The following is a 22,547-nucleotide window of genomic DNA, read 5'->3' on the forward strand; positions in this document are numbered from 1 at the left end:
TCGCACTATTATTGAAGCTAACTACGTCACATTTCATTACCGCAAACACAAAAACACACGATCAAACGCTCGCACATCCAACAAGCACGTTGTAGACGGAGGAATCACAACGGCGCCACCTGCACACTAGTGAGGCTGTGGTGGCCTCCGTGATACATGAATATTAACTAGCCGTCTTGCGCCCAACTATGTTGCGAGACAAAACGGTTATGCGTAGAAATAAATTCTCTAATGTATTTTCGAGGTTCTTAAAGTGCATTCAATGCACTGTACGAGCGTTTTTACTTTCTGCCTAAAAGCGGCCGTCACGTCCTCGAGCCCAGCGGTAGGGTGGCTAGCGTCGCAACGCCGTAGCCACGGGACTGTAATGTAAAACCCTGTAATTAAACCGTTCAAAATTGTGCATCTTTATATTAAAAGGTCTGTGTGCATTGCCTGCACCTGTAATACAACCTAATACGTTTAGCTTTGTCTCACCAGCAATTGTTTAACTGGGCAGAAAACTGATTTGCATTCCGGCAAAATTGGGGGGTCGCATTTCGTGACTATATAAAATCGTACGCAGGTACACAAAGCATGTAAAAAAAAAGAAAAAAAGAAAGGTGAACCGTGTCGTTGTATGCGAATGTGTGCGAGTTGGTTCTGTCAGTGCTCTATGAATTGTTGTGTCAATGAATCTGTTTGATTACGTGTGTGTAAAATGTCTATGTATGCTTGGTAATGTAACCATGTGGATTATATAAACCGGACAGTGTGACTATGTGCGTGTGTTGTTGATTGTCAAGTGCTCTATGAATTGAATGCGTATGTGTACATTTGAATACTGCTCTAGTTGAATGACCAGTGTAAGCTCTATTAATTAAGTGTTATTAATTAAGTGCATATTATAATGGCTGAGAATTAATAAAATGTTATATAAGAAATATGTGTCATAATATTATAATAATACGTTCACACATGTTTCGCGTGTGGGAAAAATCTTTTTGTAATACAATTTTTTAAAATCTTTTATTGCCTGTAGCCTCCGAGACCATTGCTCAGTGCGTGCGAATCTCGAAGCCTTGTATTGGCGCCCCTAGTAGCTTGAATCCTAGTTGTTAAGCCTATAGTCGTGTTGCTGGCTTCACTTGCCTGGAGTCGGCCATGTTGGTTTTGGAAAGGGAATAACAGTTGCTCCCAGCCATGAGGGAGGAAAGTTCCTCCATTTAAAGACGAACATAGGGGACATCGCCGTTCCTCCTTTAAAGGAGCAAGGGTCACTCCTTTTTTTTTTAGAGTGTAGCCGTATTCGCCGTTCGGTTAAAGCCAACTTGGCGTCACTTCTCCCACCGTGATAACAAATGGCGACCTATGTGTATAGAAGAGCACGTCTCGTCCATCTCGCAGGTGAGCGCCATCCGGCTGGCGTGCAAGGAGCTGTCACCAAACGAGTCGTACGAGCCGGCACTCACCTTCATCGTGGTGCAGAAGCGCCACCACACGCGATTCATGCCGGCCAGCGACCGCGACGGCGTCGGCAAGTTCCGCAACGTGCCGCCGGGCACCACCGTCGACTCCGTGGTCACGCACCCACTGGACTTTGACTTCTTCCTCTGCAGCCACTTCGGCATCCAGGTGCGTGCAAATGTCTCCGAATGGCTTTTTGCCAGGGATCCTTCCGGTGCACCTCGCGCAAAGCATTTTACCGGTGGGCAAACTTTAGAATTTCCTGCCGTGGTGGCTTAGCGGCTATGGTGTTGCACTGCTATAAAAGAAAGAGGTCGCGCGATCAAATCATGGCCGAGGCGGCAGCATTTCGATGGGGGCGAAATGCAAAAACGCCCGTGTCCCGTGCATTACATGTCCACCAGGGGATCCACCAAGGGATCTTTAACGTGCCCGTGTCCCGAGCACGTAAAGATAACCTGGTGGTCCAAAATAATTCCGGGTCCCCCACTTCGGCGTGCCTCATAATAAAATCGTGGTTCTGGCACGTAAACACCAAACATTGAAAAACGAAACAAGAAAAAACAGAAAGAGAGATTACTTTAAAGTTGCGCGACGACAACGGCACTTGCGCTTGAGATTTTGCTTGACAAAGCCGTTGTATTGCGCATAACACTCTGAGAATAGATTCCATACGGGCGAGTTACCTTGGACACTCAGTTCGCGGCAGTTGCTGTTCTGTTTGTCTATTTGTAGCCGGCTGGTATGGAGCTGATGGTACGTGTTTGATCATGTTCAATTCGAAGAAGCGTTCGCATTTCCGACGAAACGAATGATGTGCAATTATCACAAACTTACACTGGCGGCATACCAAAAGTGGCTAACAGTGATCATAGCACATACGTGGCTGCGGAAGTAGACTGTGACTTCACTTGTCCTACTTCAAGCCACTTGGAGAAGGCATCTACTACGATTAAAAAGTTGTGGTTGTTCACCGGCCCTGCAAGATCAACATGAACGACCTCCCATGGTTCACTTGAACGGGGCCATTCCGGCATTGCAACTGCCTGAGGAAGACGGCTGTGCATCGGACATGTCTCACACAACCACACCTTGGTCTCGATGTCGGCGTCCAATCCATGCCACCATAGGTGACTGCGAGCAAAGCGTTAGGAATCGCAACTCGTGTGCCTCATAATACGCAACCACGGTGCGTGGAAAGTTCTTGCACACGACTCTTGTAGGGTTGGAAGTGTATACCCTTGTAAACTTGCGAAAGCGTGGAAACTTCCACTGTCAGCCTTGCTATCTCCTCGGCATTCATTGAAGGTTTGCGCAACCCTTCGATCGACACGTCACCTTGTGCCGCAATCTAATAGACATCGAAAGCAAGAGGAAGTCGACTGAGCGCATCCGCATTCTGATGTTTTTTTTATCGGTACAACTCGTAGTCATAAGCGCTCAAAATCACGCACCAACGAAGCATCCAGGGTGATAATACTTGCTGAATGTGCTTCCTAGGACACATTATTCCAAGAAGTAGCTTATGGTCATCACTACGAGTACATGCCCACCGGCAATCTACTGATGAAAATGCGTGACGGCAAACACAATTGCAAGCCCTTCTCTATTTAGTTGGGAATAGTTTCTCTCACATTTGCCGAGTGTTCTCGACGAAAACGCTACTGGCATTTCGTGTTCGTTTCCGTCGAACTTCGCAAGAACTGCTCCTAACCCATAAGGCGAAGCATCACAGCTCAGCATCAGTGGACGATAGTCGTCATAATGCGCAAGAAACGTACACTCACGTAGTGCGTCCTTAAGGGGCCTGAACCACCCCTCGTGTTTGGCGAAATACCATAGTCCGCGGGTAGAATACGCTGCTATGAACATCTCAGCCCAATTTCGCTATCGTAGGCGTTGCGTGGAGCTCGCAAGCGAAGCACGAAGTTACCTTTTTCTCAAGCGCTCTCGTTTCAACAAAATTCATGATCCTCACTCTCTTCTGCGTGTTTTATTATGTAATAAAGCACATTCTAATACGCGGCTGCTATTGGTCGCTGCGGTTGGCTACACCGCGGCCGCCGCGGGGTGCCGCCACGAGTCCACGGGCTGCTCGCTGTGGATAACTGCGTTTGGCTTCCGTTTTAGCACGTAGTATAGGCACCAAAATCGGAAGTTCTGGTGTTACGTTAACATGCAAAATGAAATTTGAACTGCGCACCTCGGTGACGGTGACTAGGTGGAGCGTTGTGGCCCCACTCCGCCGTAGCCTCCGCAGAGCAAGGCATTGAAGGAGCATGGGGAGCACAGCGGAGGCCCTGTTTATAGCCAATAACTCCGCTTCTGCAGAACGCATTGAATTACTTTTTGCGGCAAAGTTTTTCTGTAAGAGCCTATGTTCCCTTCACTTCAAATGTATTTCTCCACTTGGAAAAAAAAATGGTTCAGGCTCCTCTAAGTTTGTTGAAAGCGGCTTTGTGCGGGGCTTCCCATTTCCGCTTAGCTTCTTTGTGCAATAGACGATGAAGAGGTTCGGTGATGGACGCTTTGTCTCGGAGGAACCGGCTGTAAAAAACTTATCGTTTGTAAGAATGATTGTAGCTCGGACTTGTTTTTTGGTTCTGGTGCACTCGTTATTGCTTCAACCTTTTCAGACGTTAGCTCAACTCCCTTAGCGCTCACTTTGTAGCCCAGGAACTGCACTTCGCGTACCACAAATCTGCATTTTTCCTTGTTTGCTTTGAGACCTGCTTGTCGCAAACACTGCAACACTGCTTCCAGTCGATCTATATTCTCTTCATTTGACGCTCCTATGATGAGGATATCGTCTAAATAGGCGCAAACACCGGCCAGATTAGCCAGCAGAGTGTCCATGAAGCTTTGGAATATAGATGGTGAGGCCGAAACGCCAAATGGTGGACGCTTCACTGCGTACAAACCTTTAATTGTGTTGATAGTTGGCATCTCCTAAGTGCCTTTGTCGACGTGCACCTGCTGATAAGCCTGTTTGAAGTCAATTTTTCAAAAGATCTCTCCTCGTCGAAGAGTTGCAAGCAACTCAGCTGCCATTGGCACAGGATACGCCGTTGGCTTGATGCTTGCGTTTAACTGTGCTCCTGTAATCCCCGCACAATCCTGAGGATCCATTCTTCTTCCTCACGACGGCCACTGGCGTCGCCCAGTCGGAGGTGGAGATTGGCTCAATCATGCCTTGAGCCTGGAGTTTGTCAAATTGTCGACATACGGCATCTATCAACGCGAATGGCACTTTATTTATTTATTTGTATTAACCTCAAAGCCAGGCGGCATTGCAGAGGGGAGTGGTATGAACAGATTCAAAAGGTTACAAGAATGCAGCATGTTACAGAAAAAAGAGGAAATAATTATTGCTGGTATGAATACAATGTTAGCTAAGGTACAAACGAAATGAACATAAAGTCAGGTGAGTACAAAATAGCTGCTACTTATACAATATTAGCTAGTGCTAGTTTAAAGGCATTGTTATCAGTAATAGTAACAATGTCTGAGGGAAGGTGGTTCCATTCCCGAGATGTTCGCGGAAAAAATGACTGAAAAAGACTTTTGCCGGCACTTCAAAAACTTGGGTGGCGCATCTCAAGCAAGGTCATTGCGTACAGGTTGCCCTGAATGTCCAGTGAGAGCTTCATCGAACACCGCAGAGAACTTCCTAATGTAGCATCGATTGTTGTTTCGGTGATATTGCTACATGTGTAACAATATTGTTCAGTCCATGCAGCGTGATTTCCAGTTTTTCTAACCAATTTCTTCCTAATAAGCTGGCTCCGACTCCTCCAGCCACGGGCAAGGGTAGCTGTGCCCTGTTGTTGTTGAAATATACATTGATAACACGGAGCCTAGGATGTCCAAACATTCTCCCGGCCCTGTCCGTAAAGCGAGCTTGCATTCTCTTGACACCGGGGCACATCGTCAGGCCAGATGGGAGCGAACGTCACTCCACTTATTATACAAAACGCTGCTCCCGAGTCTACTTCCATGTTGAGTGGCCGATCACACAGTCATACTGTCACGACGAACCTACCTGTGGTTGTCATCTCTAGTTCCCTCTGAAAAACAGCATAGAGGCCGCCTTGCTGTTCCTCTAAAACTTCGTCCTCCTCTAAACGATGGCTGCATTGGTACTTCGGTGGTTTAGCCTTTTTCGACAGGCAAGCTTTCGCGATGTAACCTTTTTTGCGGCAGAAATTACACGTAGCATTCTTGAAGTAACATTTCTCGGGGGTATGGTCTGCTAAACATCGGAAGCACTGAGGCGCCTTGCTTGTAGAGCACTCGCGAACATTCTGACAATGTATATAGAAATTTTCGGCCTGTTCCTGAGTGCTTTGAATCTGTCACTGCTGATTTCTTACTGATTCAGCAGTCAAAACGAGTTCGTACGCTTTCTTAAACGTTAGCTTATCCTCAGCTAGCAACCGTTGTTGAAGATGAGAATCATTGATCTCGCATACCAATCTGTCTCGTAGCATAACTTCCAAAGGAAGCCTTGTACTTCGTGGTTGAGACGCGCGGTCACGATTGGTCACGCACGGCAGCGAAGTCGTCGCACGACGCCCAGAAGGCATGATGCCTGCATGTAAAGTGTCGGGGGGTTAGCAGAGAGGAGAATTACATACGTGCCCTTTGGATTCCCTAGTGGACTGCTATATAGGGAATCCCGCCTCGAATACGGCTTAGATTTGACGCAACCGTAGGCTGCTATTCGGAACGAAAAGCGGCAATACTGGTTTTGTGGAGACAACAGTTTGTATGTTTCTTTATTTTTACTGTTTGGTCAAACGTTTTGATATCGTTGAGACTCGAGATCGTTTCGATAAGCACATTTCAAGATTTTTTTATTCGTTTATTTTAGATACTCAGGAATATTCCGAAGGAGATGGTTTGCTCACGCATTAATTTTTACGATACTTTTTTCAACATGTCTGTTGTGTAGGGCAGGAACGCGGCGTAACGCGCGTCGGGCCGACGGAGAGGCCGAACGCCGGGAGGGCGCGTAAAGTGAAGACACGCAGACAAGCTTCGACGAGACTGACGGGAGACTGCCCTCCCGCGTTTATTGCAGGTGGTTTTATGGTGGGGGAATACTCGCTATTGGTCAGCGAGGCACGGGTCACATGATCGGCATGGCCACGCTGGGTTGGTGGTAGCAAAGAGGCATGGGAGAGACCCAGCTCCACCCAGTGGCACGAATAGAGACCCCCACCGCACTGGTGTTCCAGCATGTCACCAGGGGTCGCACAAAGCAACAATGTCGTTCTTTTGTTTCTAAGCAGATAGGCTCCTTTTTTGTGTGTGTCATCTACACTTCCAACATCAAGTCCACGTTATTTGTTTGAAGCCTGTAGTGGCGTGCTTGATTGTCAGTTCATTTTTGGAATTGTTCGCGAGACTTTTTCTTTGAAAGTAAAACGTGTTATCTGAAGGAGCTGTTGTGTAACTTTACCTTTTTCGAATGTGTTTGTACCGTTCGTTTAAGGCGTGTCATGCGCGGACATCAAGAAGCAAAGCGTTGGTGCGTCTCTCTAACGTGTATTTGGAAGGAAACAACAGTTTGAGTTTCATTTAGTGCGTGAAAGTACTTAGAAACAAGCGCGAATCTTTTTCTAGTTTTCAGCGCGTAATTTCCGCAAGATTTGGTTTTGTTGTTTCTGTAGTGCGTGTCCTTTTGCGAACGACAAACGAAAGGATAGTGCCCGAGTCGCAAGTATGAGTTTTGACCGCAAAGTGAGCGACTCTGATAGTACATCCGTAAAGTCAAAGAGGCTCTAAGTGGCACTAATACGTGCGTTAATAACGGATGTAGATTACGAACAGACTGTTCACGGCGTTTGTGCTGCGTGTGAAATTTCATGTATAAATTATTCAGGGCATTTTAGAGTATTCTACCTTTGCTCTATGCAGCACGACGATCTGGTTTTGTTAAGCTGAGAGGTACATGAGAGCTCACTTTCGCGGCAAAAATTTAGGTTTCAAATTATTGGGTCAAGCGAAGCCTGATGGGTTTAAGCGGATTTCGGGCGCCTGTGCGCCATGTGGTGCTTTGTCACTGGGAATGACTCTTCCGTATCGGATGTTGCGAGAAGGTTGTCGATCCTCGTCTCATATCAAAATTGTGGACTTCAGCGAAGGTTCAGGGATTTGATGGCTGCTTTCATGCTTTTGGTAGATAAGGTCGGTGCGTTGGTTTGTCCGCTAGACTAGATGACTCTCGGTGCGAGCATGGCGCTTTCCTGTGCCCGGTGGTCGTATGTGTGCTTGTGTGTTTCCAAGGAGAAGGCCAAAGCGGAGTTAATGGTGGGACCTCAAGTTCGAGTGTGCCATCGGCCATTATTTCAAGGACAAATCGCGAGGTCGCGAATGACCACCGACGCTTCGGGCAACCTGACGGCTGGTGACCCTCAGGTCCGATCTTTTGTTGGCGGAACAGTATGTTGCGTCCCGAATCGGCCGGGCGCATCCTTTGGGTGTTGCCCCCGAGGCCGCCCCTTTCATCAGCGCCGGTGCCCGACACCGACCATGACAAGCTGACCGTCACGTAGATGCCACGTATTGATGCGAATGGGCAAACTTTGTGGAATTACTACCGTGGAAACGGCGACGATCTCGGTTTCCTATATGGCCACGCCGTTGCGACAAATGTTAGGGTGCAGCATTAGAGGCGGAGTTTTGTGAACAATACAGCCCCTCTGGTTGGCCGCACCAAGGTCGTCAGATTCGCTAGTCGGGTCAACTAGGCAAGACGACTGCTTTATAAGCGGACACATTTGGTTCAGTGGGTGTGTCCTGACCTGTTCTCATGTGTGCTGAGCTATGTAGTGAGTCAGTCAGTCAAAATACTCCTACATGGAGTGGGCTACCATATCTGGAGCCAGTGTCAATATTGTAGAATAAACCCTTTTTCTTTCGCTCTTACTGCCGGAGGTATTCGTCCCTATGGATGGAGGATCACCGGCCTAAACGCTACCCCGAGTCCCCAACCCTTAAGAAAATATGAGATGTGTTTCACATGAAGGTCTGATGACTTTTGACATTACAGCCTAATGAGTCTCTGATGTGTTTCTTCGGAAATATTATGATGAATTCCTAATGTCATTCTAAAACATATTGGCCACCGTCGTTCTGATTCATACTTGAGTGTTTTTCTTGCGAGCATGAAATGTATTCCTAATGCGTGCTCCAAAGCAGTTTTCGTGTGACGGTGTCATTTCTGCCTAATGAGACTCTAATGAGTTTATACATTAGATTGCTGGGGTTCATAGAATTCTAAAATTCCAAATAAACACCTTTAGAAAACAAAATTAGCCACCACGTGTGGCAACATTTTGATGTGTCTATGGTGCTTGATATACATATATCAAGCTAAGGTGCAGCACTTTTTCCAGCATCCAACATGTAAGTGGGCCCTTACATAAGCTGCACATTATACATTTCTCAACGAAAAAAAGTTGATAAAACATTTATTGAGCATATACCACCCTTCCTTAAAGAGAGAAGGAGGTTAAATGTAAGGAACACATAGTATCGGTCTGGTTACGGATGTGGTATTTTCCTTTCATTTAATCTCCCTGCTAGTCTTTGAGGAGAGGCTGTTTTTAAGGTGGAGGGTCGTCGTCTTGAAGTGAGTGCACTTGTACGCTGCAAGGTGAAAGGACAGAAAATTAACACTTGGCAATAAACCACAGGAATACACACTGTATCACTTGCTGTGGAACGCTTTGGAAATGTTAGTTGTGCGAAAAGTTTATGCAATGTCGGTTCACATAAAGTTCTTGAGGAAGCGCTGTGTAGCCTTTGGGTGTAGCAGTAGCTACAGTATGCCTAAATTTCTCTTGGCTGTACAAACATGCATCATGGATCAGCTGTGGCGTGTACGTGTTAAGAACTACTTTGGCTGTATTGGTTTGCACTCGACAAAGAGCAGCAGTGTCTGTGGATTGCTAGCAGGAATTGGAAAATCTTCTACCTGATCACTTGGCGTGGAAACAAGCATAGGAGTGCTGCTGTACGGGCAACCGAATGCAACCCCCGAGGCATTTAAGTGCCAGCCATTATAGAATATTTACATGAGCTATCGGCATATTTCTCATACATTTCATGTCCACTATGTCACACCTATGTTGATGCTCTCCCAGACACATGTTGAGGCACCGGCCAGTCTGCTCCATGTAAATCTGACCAAATATACACATGATCAAAGGAAGAGACCACACAACCCCTGATGGATACAAGACAGGTTTGGTGGTATCTTTAACGAAACAAGCCTGCCTTGCCTGGGTGTCTTTCTCAATTTGCTTGTGGACTGCTATGCACATATATAACCAAAAAAAATAATGTAGACAGGATATGGACAGTCTGTAAGTGAATTGTGAAAAGCGAGCAGGCAAGCGAGGCTTGCTTGGTTAAAGATACCACTAAATTTGTCCAGTTTGTGTCCGAGGCAGTGTATTGTACTCCTTTCATATGTGGTCAAATGCACATAGTGCAGACTGGCCGATGCCTAATTATGTAGTTAAGATATCAAACATATTTGATTCAAAAGACCAGTATGCTCATCCGTCTTGGCCGTGTATTGCAGCAATAAGACTTATGGCCAGATTACGATCGTCACCTATTTTTTTCATCTACAGTGGAAAATTGACACGTGAAATCAGTGAGGCATACCGCATAAATAAAAAGACGTGTGAGCCAGTCCCATTAGTAATGGTCTCCCTTCTCTCGCAGTCTAAATTTTGTCCTGAGAAGTTACATGAACTGACCGGCAAACTCGAAATGACACTACAAATTTCACCTAGTGGACACGGCTGGTTCTCAGAAAATGCACAAGTACAGGTATGGGTATCTGTTGGCATACTGCAGTAATAGTTGGCGCAAGATAGCTTTGACATTGCTGCCATACTTCAGGTGTCACAAGGCTGCGTCTTCACATTTCAAGAAGTTTAAGCTCATCATGTGTGTATTTGCCAGTGGCAGTTAATCTGAGAAAAACACAGAAATTATTGTAAATAGCAGTGTTAAAGTAACAGTGATAAGCAAAGGTAAGCACGCTACTCACTAAGACCGGTGACATATTTGGCACACTACCGTTCGAATTCTTACATGCACAAAAACTGCACATGCATGTAGCATAAACAGAGAAAAAATACAGAAATAAAAGCTACAGCATAAGGAACAGTTTCTAAACAATAAAACCAAAATGAGAAGTGTAATATACTGTGCGCAAAGCAAAAATTAAATTCAACTAGGAGCCAAGTGATTGAAGCGAGAAAAAAAATTCTAAACATCAGGACATGTTAGGTTTAGTTTTATGTAGAACACGATAATGTGTGCACAATGTTATGAACACAAATAAGCAGCAAGTTGAATAAAGTTGCATAAATATTTAGCCAATTTAGTAAGCTGAGTTGAGTAATATGTTGATAAGCTTATACACAAATCATACTGAGATCGTACTTTCTGGTACACGTACACTTCATACATACCTGACATGACATCCAGATTACACGCCGTGCTGCTGTAGCCATGGCTGCGGGATCCCTGCATTTGCCTGCCATTATGTGGTCACGGTCTCACCACTGCAAAATGAGTTGTGTTAACTCATAGCATTGATTGGCACAATAAAACTGTCATATTGTGAACACATGTAAGGTGCACATAAAAACAGGCATGAAAACATGTCTGCACTAGTGCAGGGTGGCAACGGAGCACACGGTTGAGTCACTGAAGAATGTCATGATAATAGGGACCCCTTCATCAAAGTAAAATTTTGAACACGCACGCAGCAGCACATACATGAAATGTTTGTTTACATACTAGAGTTTGCTTTCAGGACTTAGTTTAAACAACTTTCCCCTGCCATGTTTAGTTACGTCAAAGTTGTGGCAACACCCCTTGTTTTGAAAAGAACGCTGTACTAGTAGCAAGCTGGGACTGCTTACATTTTCGTTTTCTCCTTAAACTGCCCGTAAACCGAAAACCTTGTAAGCAGACATTATTTACAACGTCGAAGAGTTTATAAGCGAAAAAACGTAATTGCAGTAGGAATCGGTGAAGAGACAGATGAGTCGTTATTATGCAACTTCAGCAGAAAAGCGGAAGCGCACGCACAGGTGAACACGATTATTTCCGAACGTAATGTTTCTCATCAGAAGAAAACGCTTATCAGGATTTTCAATTTCAGATCAAAGCAATAAGTTTACGTAACTAAATTCTGACAAACAGCGCGCAGCATGCTCAAGCACAGGTTTCACTGCTGTCGCAGAAGTTCTATTTCCTACTTTCGCAAGATACGCTATGCACACACGAGGAGCACGCACAACACACGTGTACTTAGCAAGCACGACTGCTTACCTTTTCAATGGTACGACGCTCTCCAAGTTGTCGGTGCTGCGTCGACGACATTACTCCCATCATAGATGTCGCTGCGTAGCGGACAAGCTGAGGACCGCTAACAATACGCATTATTTCTTTTTGACGTCCACCCAACTTTCCACGACAACCAGACAAAGGCCACGGCATGAGAATCGTTGGTCCACATTTGCCTGGCTCGCCACGCATACGGCGAGTTTGCAGCGAGACACAAGGTATCTTCTGGCACTTTTGTGCACGCTAACTACGTCCCGTTTCATTACAGCGAGCACAAAAACACCACGATCAGGAAAACACATCGTAGCTGCTCAGTTGCAGTTCGGCCAGACGACCGCCATATTGAAGACTGGATGGATGATGATGGATGAGGCTAAACCCTTTAAATCGGGCGGTGGCATACGCCACCTAGCCATGACTATTAACACATTTTGTACTTTGTGGTGGGTGGAATTTCACCCCTGCCTTGATTTTATCCACCAATCAGATAACCTCCGTTTGGTTATTTCTACCCGCTTAAAGTCCCTGTCCCTAAACCCCAATGCTTTGAAAAAATCAGCCCCGTTGCTTCGCACTGTAGGGTTAAGGCCTTTACAGAAAAGTATGAGGTGTTCAGCCGTTTCCTCTTCTTCTCCACACGCACAGCACAACGTGTCTATACCTTGGTACTTGACTCGGTACATCTTATTCCACAATGCTCCCGTCCTGGCTTCAAACAACAAAGAGCTTCCCCTAGAATTATCACAGATATTTTTTTGGCAATTTCTTGCTTGAAAGTTCTGTATGTTGCCAGTGCTGATTTCGTCTGCATCCCTGTTTTCCACAGACCCCTCTCTGTTTAATTAACCCTTTTCTTAACCGTTGTTTCCTGGTTTGCACTCCTCCTGCAGTCCAAATATTTGATTGACAATTTTCTGGTCAGCTTCCTCCATTTTGTGTCAACATTCCTCATGCACAAATAACTGAAAACTCTCCTTGCCCACCGCTTTTCTGCCATTTCTCTCAATCGCTCCTCAAATTCTATCTTGCTACTGGCTTCCCTGCCCTCGAATGACGTCCATCCCATGTCACCCTGTACCCCCTTATTTGGTGTATTTCCGTGTGCTCCCAGAGCCGGTCTACCTACCCCTCGCTGCTTAACTTCCAACGTTGCTAGAACCTCTGATCTCATGCACAGGACCGCATTGCCGAACGTCAAACTAGGGACTATCACCCCTTTCCAAATCCCTCTCACCACTTCGTATGTATTGTAATTCCACAGTGCCGTATTTTTCATCACAGCTGCATTTCTGCTACCTTTAGCTGTTACATATTTTCATGTTCCGTTTGGTACTCAGCCCCATTGTTTATCCACACTGCAAAATATTTGTACTTATCCACCACCTCCAGCGTAACCTCCTGTATCCTATGCTCGCTGCACTGATTATCATTAAAAATCATGAGGCCGATTTTTCTTTACTAAACTTCAAACCTAAGCTATCTCCCTCTTTACCACAGATGTCCATTAATCTCTGCAAGTCTTCCTTGCTGTCAGCCATAAGTACAATGTCATCCGCGTACATCAGTCCTGGTAATGACTGTTTAATCCATTCTCCTTGCTTGAAAAAGGAAAGGTTGAAGCCAAGTCCGCTCCTCTCTAATTTTTTCTCTAATCCTTGTAAATACAGCATGAACAACAGAGGTGACAGAGGGTACCCCTGCCTAAGCCCCTGCTGTATCTCTATAGGCCCAGATACCTTGTTTTCCCATTTTATAAGCACCTTGGTTCTTTTATAGATATATTTTAAAAGATTGCTTAGTCCATCTTCCTCATCTACAGTGCCCAGTATGTCCCACAAATCCTTTTGGATTACATTGTCATAGGCTCCCTTGATATCCAGAAATGCGAGTCATAGGGGCCTGTGTTCCTTTTCTGCTATTTCAATACACTGCGTCAATGAGAACAGATTATCTTCTAACCTTCTTTGTTTCCGGAACCCATTTTGTAGTTCCCCCAAGCACCTCCTCGCTCTCCACCCATGCCTGCAGCCTGTCCTTTATAATCTGCATCACCACCCTGTAAACCACTGACGCTACTGTTATGGGACGGTAATTGTTTATGTCGGCTTTTCCCCCTTTCCCTTATATATCATGCTCATCCTGCTCAGTCTCCACCCGTCGGGGGCTTTACCGTCCATTATCCTTTTTCTCACTGCCTCTCTTAATGCTTTCTTAGATTTTGGGCCCAATGTCTTTATTAACATAATTGGGATGCCATCAGGACCTGTCGACGTGCTACTAGGAACCCTCTTCTCTGCCGTTTCCCACTCGCTTTGTGCAAGTGGAGCCACTGCACTAACTAGTCTATGCTCACCTGATTGAGCGCATGCTATGTCTCGTTCTTTAAATTTTTCTGTCATCATTGTTCTTATATGTTCCATTGCCTCATATCCTTCTAGCCGAACACCTTGAGCTGTAACTGTAAACCTCTGCTCTAGGCTAGTCTTATTACTCAAGGCGTTGACATGTTTCCAAAATTTCTTTGCTGCTTTCCTATCCTTTTTGTTTACTTCTGACAACCATTGGCTCCCCTTTCTTCTAATCTTGTCATTGATCAAATGGGATGCTTCCCTTCTACAGTTTAAGAAGTTATTCCATTTTCTGCCTACATCAGCTTCTGGTTCACCCCTTCGCTTTGAATATCTGTGTTCCCTGGATGCTTCCTGACGTTTCTCTATGGCCTTCTTAACCTCCTCATCCCACCAGCTCTTGGGTTTACGTCTTCTGCTCCCTTTTGGCCTGACTCGTGCCTTAGCAAGCTCTAGCTCAAATAGCCCTGTTAAATTTGCATATGTCCATTCTGTTTTTGTATCCTCTGAAATTACTTCCTCAATTTGTTGGGTTGCTATTTCAAGCTGCTTTTCCGAGTAAAATATCCCACCTGGTTGTTCATCTTGCCGCCTACCTACTTTCATTTCTCTTCTAAAACTCACCTTAATAGTTTGTGATCACTACCTAGACTTCTGGAGCCATTTTAATCTATGTTTATTACATTCAGCCTATCGTGCATCCTATGTGACATTAGTGCATAATCTATCGTTGACTGCAGGCTCCCTACCTCCCATGTTATGAGCCCTTCACACGTCTCAGTACTGTTGCATACAACCAAGTCATGCATTCACACATATCCAGCATCATGTTGCATTTGAGTCTGTACTCGCCCATGTCTTCTGTGTGTGCGTTCATATCTCCTCGTATAATAATCTCGCACCCTCCACCTAGCTCATTAATGTCACTTGATATGCATTCCAGCATTTTTTTGTTTTCCTCTTTGGCATTTGCTCCTTTCCACAGGTATACAAAGCCAAGGAGTGTCTGCTCTCCTGAACCTTTCCCTTTTAGCCATAAATGCTCCTTGCATTCCTGTTTGACCCTTTGCCAATTCATACGTTTATGAATGAATGCACCAATTCCAACCCCTTTCCTGCTGCCCTCTGTTCTATTGCAATATTCCCATGCATAGTCAGGTTTACAGGGTGGTTGCTCCATGTCCCTAAGATGTGTCTCCACAAACTCGTATACCATCAGCTTTTCCAGCCTTAGTTGCTCGTCTATCGCCGCCCACTTCAGCCTATTCCTGCCACCTTGCATGTTCATGTACCCTATGTCAGAATAACCTTGCCCCTGGTGCTTACGTCTATTTCTTCTCCTACCGAATCTACGTTTCTTGAATCTCGGGTAGAGCACAATACGGGCCGATTTTTTCAGCGCGGGCCCGGCTCGGGCCCGTTTTTACGTTGGGCGGCACGCCCGAGCCCGATCAAAACATTTATGGCGAGACCCGGGCCCGGCCCGGGCCCGGAAATAATCTACGTTACCCGCCCAGCCCGGCCCGCCACCCCTTTACCTTAGGCCCGAGCATGGCCCGAACCCGACTTGAAACCGGTCCGAACCCGGCCCGAGACCGAAAAATAATGTTTTTCAGAGTTGAGACACCCGAGAATAACTGGCTGCACGTTACATGCACACCACCAGAAAGCCCGAGCCCGACCCGGGCCCGCGTCAAAAAACCCGAGCCCGGCCCGGGCTCGAGTCAAAAAGCACATGCCGTGCCCGAGCCTGTGAAAAAAACAGTGCTACCAGGCCCGGCCCACGGGCCGGGCTTTCGGGTAAGCCCGAGCCTGTGCTCTAATCTCGGGGCCTCTCTGGTGGCCTTAGGGCTCTGGGTCCCCCCAAAAAAGCCGTAGCTTGGCACCATATCCTACTACCTACCCTCCCGCCCGTGGCACCACTGTAGTGAATGCCATCCTGTGCAAAAGGGTGGGAGCCAGACTCGTACACTTCCCGGTTTACGTCCCTTACGCCGTACCTAAGTGGTCGGCTCAGACCCCTAATGACCCGGTTAGCCTCAATCACACTCCGTTCCATCCCGCTAGCGTGGCCCTGGACCTTTTTAATATTCTCTTGCGTTGTAATCTTTTCTGCCCTTACCCCATCCCCCTGTGCCGAGTAGCCAACCGGACACTTCACCTGGTTAACCTCTCTGCCTTTCGCCTTTTATTTTCCTTCCTTCCTTCCTTCTGGAATTGTGTATATGGTCACATGTACACTCGAAGAGGCTGCTCTGAGTTTACGCAACCCAACCTCTAACTGTCTCCTTAGGTTCTGGCTCCTTCCCTTCAGCACATCGTTGAAACCAGCATGGATAACGACCAGATTTTCGTGCTCCATGTTGTCCCATACCACCTTCTGAGCTTTTGCCATTGCATCAACCATGCACTTCCCTGACTGGGCCTCCACCCTCACCCGCCCGTCTGCCTTCACTTTTGTAAGGACGCCCTCCTCAACCCTCGCTACGTTGGAGTCCCCCACCACTATGACTCTTCGCTCTACACGTTTGCCTCCCGCCTGCGATTGGCGTCCTCCAGTTCGCGCTAGCTGGTTCTCCACCCGCCGTGGGCCACTCAAACGCGGCGACGGGCTCCCTGCCGTACGTCCCTTCCCACCCGAAGCCTGCCGCGCTACCTCGCTGTAGAGTTGTGGAACCGTCGTGTTGCCGCCGGCTCTCGCCGGCTGTTTACTGCCCCTAGGCGTCCCTCCCTGTTCTCATAGCATTCCTCTGCCTGAGTCTCCGCGCTGTCCACGCCGCCCGCCTGACGCAGCTCTGACCCGGGATTACGCGCCGCCTGTGCCATTAGCGCCTCCACCCACTCTTCCAGCACGGCCCGCTGTTCCCGTTCTTCTTGTAACTCGCCAGCTATTCGCTTTACCAGGATGGCCTCGGCCCCCTGCCTGTCAAGAAACTCGCCGATCCGAGTTTCGAGCTCAGTTCGCCGCTCTCGCTCCACCGTCAGCTCCCCTTTCAGCTCTTGCACCCTAGCTGCCCATCCCCTTTCCATCCGCCGCACAGCCCCCTTAAATTCTTCGCACGACCTGCCCGCGAAGCTAGCCTCCTCAGCGTCGGCTAAACTGGTGAAGTGCGTCTCGTCCAAATAACACCAACGTTTGTACTCCTCGCACTGCACCATCTCGCCATCACCCCTGTCCTTCCTAGCCTGCCGCACTATCGTCCGCCCGACCACCTAACGAGACAGCCCACCAAAATACCTGAACAAAGCCCCACGGTAAGCCGTACGGTAATCTTGCTGTCCGGCTACCTTCGTTAGCTTCCCTAACACGGTTCAAAACTGCCGCTTTACACTGCTTTCACCATGCAACACGTGCGCCACAACCCACTTCCAAAAAAATAGAACAATTCGTTACCTACTAACGTCCTACCAAACTAACCAAGAAACTAAAAAAAACATGAAAAACAATATATATAGATAGCTCGGTTAACCTAACACTTATATCAACCAAATAAAAATAAACAAAAATTGATCTTATTCTTTGGTATGCTGCTCCTGCTGCACTCAGCTCCACTCGGCCACGACCGTCGTGTTCGACTTCACTCTCTCGAGTGAAGCCGAACAAGACAGCTGAAGAGAGACTGAGGAAAAACAACAGCGCCACCTGCATACGTGTGAGATTATTGTGGCATCCGTGATTTCAGCAATATTAACCAGTAAACTCATGTTTTGTGCCATGTTACGCCCAGCTACGTATATATGTTGCGAGGCAAAACAAACCACCGAATAGTCCACGTTTTACGCTATAGTTTATCGTATAAATAAAATTGTATGACGTATTTTCAATTTTGGATTGCTTCCGCCGTCTGAAGGCAGCAAAAGCATGGCCTTAGAGATCTGGTTATGTTATCCTTTGAAAGCCTTCACTGAGGCGTGAGTTACATGATTTTGACTGCCTGCGCCGTCACTTCGTTTTAGATAACTCCCTGCGGTCGTTAACATCAGCTGTAGGCTGAGAAATTGGAGAAACGATCTCTGCAGTGTGCCTCGATCGTGGTTTTCACATGAACCCCAGTATTGGTTCTAATCAACATTTTTGGCAAGCTATGCAACACTGCGATTTGCCTGTAAATTGTCCTCGATATGATAGACTAATAATCTGTATTAGTAGCCCCACCGCCCCCTTAAAAAAATCAGAGCCCTTCCACTATGTGAAGATCGAAGACCAGCGAGGGTGTTGGTTTTGCTTGATTATTTTTAAAATTGTTTTAATTTGGTGGTTATGTTAAATGGTTGGAGAGACACAATGCATAACTTCGTTGCATCGCCGCGCGCCGTATTCTGTATGTGCGAGTTAAAGTCCCTAGATTTACTGCTCTTTTTTAAGTAGCGACATTTACGCCGTAAATGTCATTATCTTCCTAGATGGCATGCGACCGTCAGCGACCGCTGCTATCTACGCTGCTCGCAGCAGCGTGCAAGTGAATGCGGGTGAACAGCGTTAGGAAGAACATGGCTGCTGGAATGAGCGCCGCCCAATGAGATTCGCCGGCGGTACTTCAAAGCTTGTCGCTACTTAAAGAAAGCAAAAAATATCTAGGGACCTTAGTGCGAATGCAAGCGAGTTTAGCCGACTATATTCGCTCCACCTTGCACCATCGGCCTCAGCACGTTGGGCCGCTGCGCGTAGCGGCTTCTCGTCGCTTTCGCATCCATTCGCGCAGTTGAGTGCGGCGACGCTCCTCGAAGGCGCGCTCTCCCTCTTCGGAGTGAGCGACACGAGTCTTACCCATACCGAGTCCAAGGGGCAACTGATGACGTCGCTAGCGAAATGGCTATGCCACGAGAGAATGAGACACAGCTACTGGCTGGTAGACTATTGCGTTTTATCACTCACGTTTTGACACGCATCGTCATAGACTAGCTTTTGGGCAACAGCGTTAATCGCTCCGGCGCATTGTTTTTGTCTCTCTGGGGCCCACGTGTGACAAGGGCAATTCAAGGGCGCGTTGCAGGTCCCCGAGCCCACAGAGATATGCGCAATTGCGCTGGACCCTTTTTGCACAACCTTCAGGATCGGCCCACTTGCCTTTTGTCAACATTTCGAACATTATATTTTTTCGTTTCCTAACCAAGGACAGCTTCGCTGTATAAAATAAAAAAATAAAAAATAAAAGTTGGTGTTATCCACATTTTTATGTCATGCGCTTTGACATTAGCAATGACAAAAAAAATCTGAGTACTCCTCTCATCAGGAATCCTAATATGCATTGCCATTTGAGTCTCTGAGGTACTTGTGATGCTAACAACATTAGACGATGCATTTCTGATGCCTGTCTGATGACACATTAGGAATGCATAACGTCCTAATCAGAAACTCATCGTTCATTTTCATAAGGGTCCTTGGTCGCGTCACTTCGCCCTCCTCGTCTTCGCTCGCTTGTCCAAATGCTTATATATAATACTGGAGTAGAACGTTGTTAGAGTAAAGTAACAACTTTAGTGAGTGTGGGGCAAGGTAGAGCTTTCTTTTCAAGTAGCCTAACGTTTGGTTCACTTTAACTATTAAGGGATCATTACGCATATTACAAGAACTTGAAAAAAAAAAGCTGGAGCCCAACGCAGATCCAACAACTTTCTCCCACCGACCTGTCGTGAAGCACAGGAAGCCCCCTCGACAGCGGCATGAGCCTCGAACTGACAGTAGTAAGTGATTGCTGCTGCTTGCTCCTTGTCCCGCCACTAATAATTTCAGCAATAATGATCTCGGTCGCTTAACCACGCAGCCAACGACACTATGATCCTTATGCAGAGGCTGTCGCCACCGCATGCTTGCCCGCAATCTACAATGCTTCGGCAATAGGGCCCCCCGCTAATCAAAATCACAATTTTCACTATCCTAATACATTATTTGGATAGTTTGGAATACATATTTAGCCCCGCTTTTAGAGCAAGCACCATATACGCGGTTCGCGCCATTTGGACGTAGCTTAATGAGCTTTGAAAGCGCTTTTGCATGTTCCCTGAAGCTGTGGCCAAGCTTCGTATCGTCCACCCAGTCACCGTCTACAATACCTCCCGAAATAGAGGTTTGCTAAGCCGCACTGCCGTCATACACATCTATTGTAAACACGGAGGCAACGGAGGCAGTTGAGGCTAGCAATGTACGCGTCACCACGTGATCAACCATGGTAGCGCCCACGGGATCGCCGCGATAAGGCTCCTTATGCTCCCTAACATAGTCCCGCAGATAGGGACTATGCGCCAAGCGGCAACGCTTAACGCGAAAAGCGCTGGGCGCCTCCGCCAGTGCGCACGCACTGGGAATCCTGCTAATTTATATAGGCTCCCTAGCGCGCACCCCTTGTCAGCGAGCTCTAAGTGGAGCTGCTTATCGATATGCTTCGAGTAACCGGGTTTGGAATGTGCGCTTTTGGGTCGGGACTGGGAGGGGTAGGCCGGAAGGTGGAATCCTGGCCGCGGCGGCCGCATTTCGATCGAGGCGAAATGCGAAAAAACGCCCGTGTGCTTGCGTTGTAGTCCACTTTAAAGAACCCCAGGCGGTCAAAATTAGTACGCAGCCCTCCACTACGACGTGCCTCATAATTCAGAATTGCTTATGGCACGTAAAAGCCCGGAAATACGACGCGTTGCTGTGATTGAGTACCGTAGCACTGCCTATCAGCGCTCGTGAATATCACGTTGCAGTAGTTCGCTTCACCTCTCTTAGATGGCGGCACCATCCCGGTCAACAAAACATATTCTACTCGTTGGCGCATTTCAGGCATGGAGTGGCGCCTGACGGCGGCAAAAAAAATATCGCCGACAAAGTCACTCTCTCAACAGAACAGGAATTGGCCTCCCTGGTGCAGTATTCGGCCACTACGTCCCCGTGATTCCAAAAATTAATCCATGGCCCTCAGTCCCCAGCAGCCATGAAGCAATTGACCAAGGCTGCAGTCAGACATGCGACGCGGCCGAGGGTGCTAATAATCTCTGGGTCCGGAGAGGCCGCCACTGGAAACTGACCCTGGCAACGTTTAACCTGCGCACTCTCTCCAGTGAGGCTAGTTTTGCAGGGCTGTTTGAAGAATTATCAGGTATTGCCTGGGATATTATTGGCCTTAGTGAGGTTAGAACTGGTGAGGCTTATACAGTGCTGACTAACGGCCACGTCCTCTGCTACAGAGGTCTTCCAGGTTAGAGAGAATTTGGAGTAGGATTCCTGATCCATAAGGACATAGCGGGTATCATTGATGAATTCTACAGCAATAATGAGAGGGTAGCAGTCGTCGTAATAAAGCTGAATATGAGGTATAGAATGAAGGTAGTGCAGGCCTACACCCCAACCTCCAGTCACGACGATGAAAAAATAGAACAGTTTTATGAAGATGTTTAATTAGCAATGAGATAGGTGAAAACACCGTATACTGTAGTCATGGGAGACTTCAATGCAAAGTAGGGAAAAGGCAGGCTGGTGAGCAAGCAATTGGCAACTACAGCATCGGTTCTAGGAACACTAGAGGAGAGATGTTGGTAGAATTCGCGGAAAGAAATAGGCTCCGAATAATGAATACCTTCTTCAGGAAGCGCAACAACAGGAAGTGGACCTGGAAAAGCCTTAATGGAGAAACAAAGAATGAAATAGATTTCATACTCGCTGCTGATCCCAGCGTAGTTCAGGATGTAGACGTGGTAGGGAGGGTAAAGTGCAGTGACTATAGGTTAGTAAGGTCTAGGATTTCCCTCACTTCGAAGAAAGGAAGGATAAAATTAGTCAAGAAGAAACAGGCCAACCTAGACGCAGTAATGGTAAAAGCAGACCAATTCAGGCTGGTTCCCGCAAACAAAGTTGCAGCTTTAGAACAGGACGATGAAGACAACATAAAGGTAATGAATGAAACCGCAACTAGGCTGATCTTAGAGGCAGCAATTGAAGTGGGAGGTAAGGCACCAAGGCAACCAGTAGGTACCCTCTCCAAAGTAACAAAGGACCTAATAAAGAAACGGCAAAGTATGAAAGTGCCAAACTCGAGAGGTCAGATGGAATACGCTGAACTGTCGAAACTGATCAATAAAAAGAAAATAAGGGATATCCGAAATTATAACGTGGAAAAGATTGTGGAAGCAGTAAAATATGGACGTAGCATGAAATCAGTGAAAAGAACACTTGTCATAGGACAAGGCAAAATGTATGCTCTGAAAGATAAGCAGGGTAATATCATCAGCAATTTCGATGACATAGTAAAAACAGCGGAAGAATTCTAAACTGACCTATACAGTACCCACAGCAGCCAAGCTACTTTCATTCGAAGTAGTGGTGAACAGGATACCGAGGCTCCTTCTATAACTAGCAATAAAGTTAGAAGGGCCTTCCAAAACATCACCAGG

The 22,547-nt window shown here is 46.8% G+C and overlaps 1 protein-coding gene across 1 annotated transcript in view; it reads left to right on the forward strand.

The window, feature by feature from the left end:
* LOC119437327 (protein argonaute-4) overlaps positions 1-22,547 on the forward strand; it is a 62,104-nt gene that overhangs the window by 34,674 nt on the left and 4,883 nt on the right. Inside the window, exon 5 of the mRNA XM_037704376.2 lies at positions 1,387-1,614. Coding sequence (XP_037560304.2) covers positions 1,387-1,614 — 228 coding nt within the window. The remainder of the gene's footprint in view (positions 1-1,386; positions 1,615-22,547) is intronic.

Source organism: Dermacentor silvarum, chromosome 1, assembly GCF_013339745.2.
Source record: "Dermacentor silvarum isolate Dsil-2018 chromosome 1, BIME_Dsil_1.4, whole genome shotgun sequence".
Classification (NCBI taxonomy): domain Eukaryota; kingdom Metazoa; phylum Arthropoda; class Arachnida; order Ixodida; family Ixodidae; genus Dermacentor; species Dermacentor silvarum.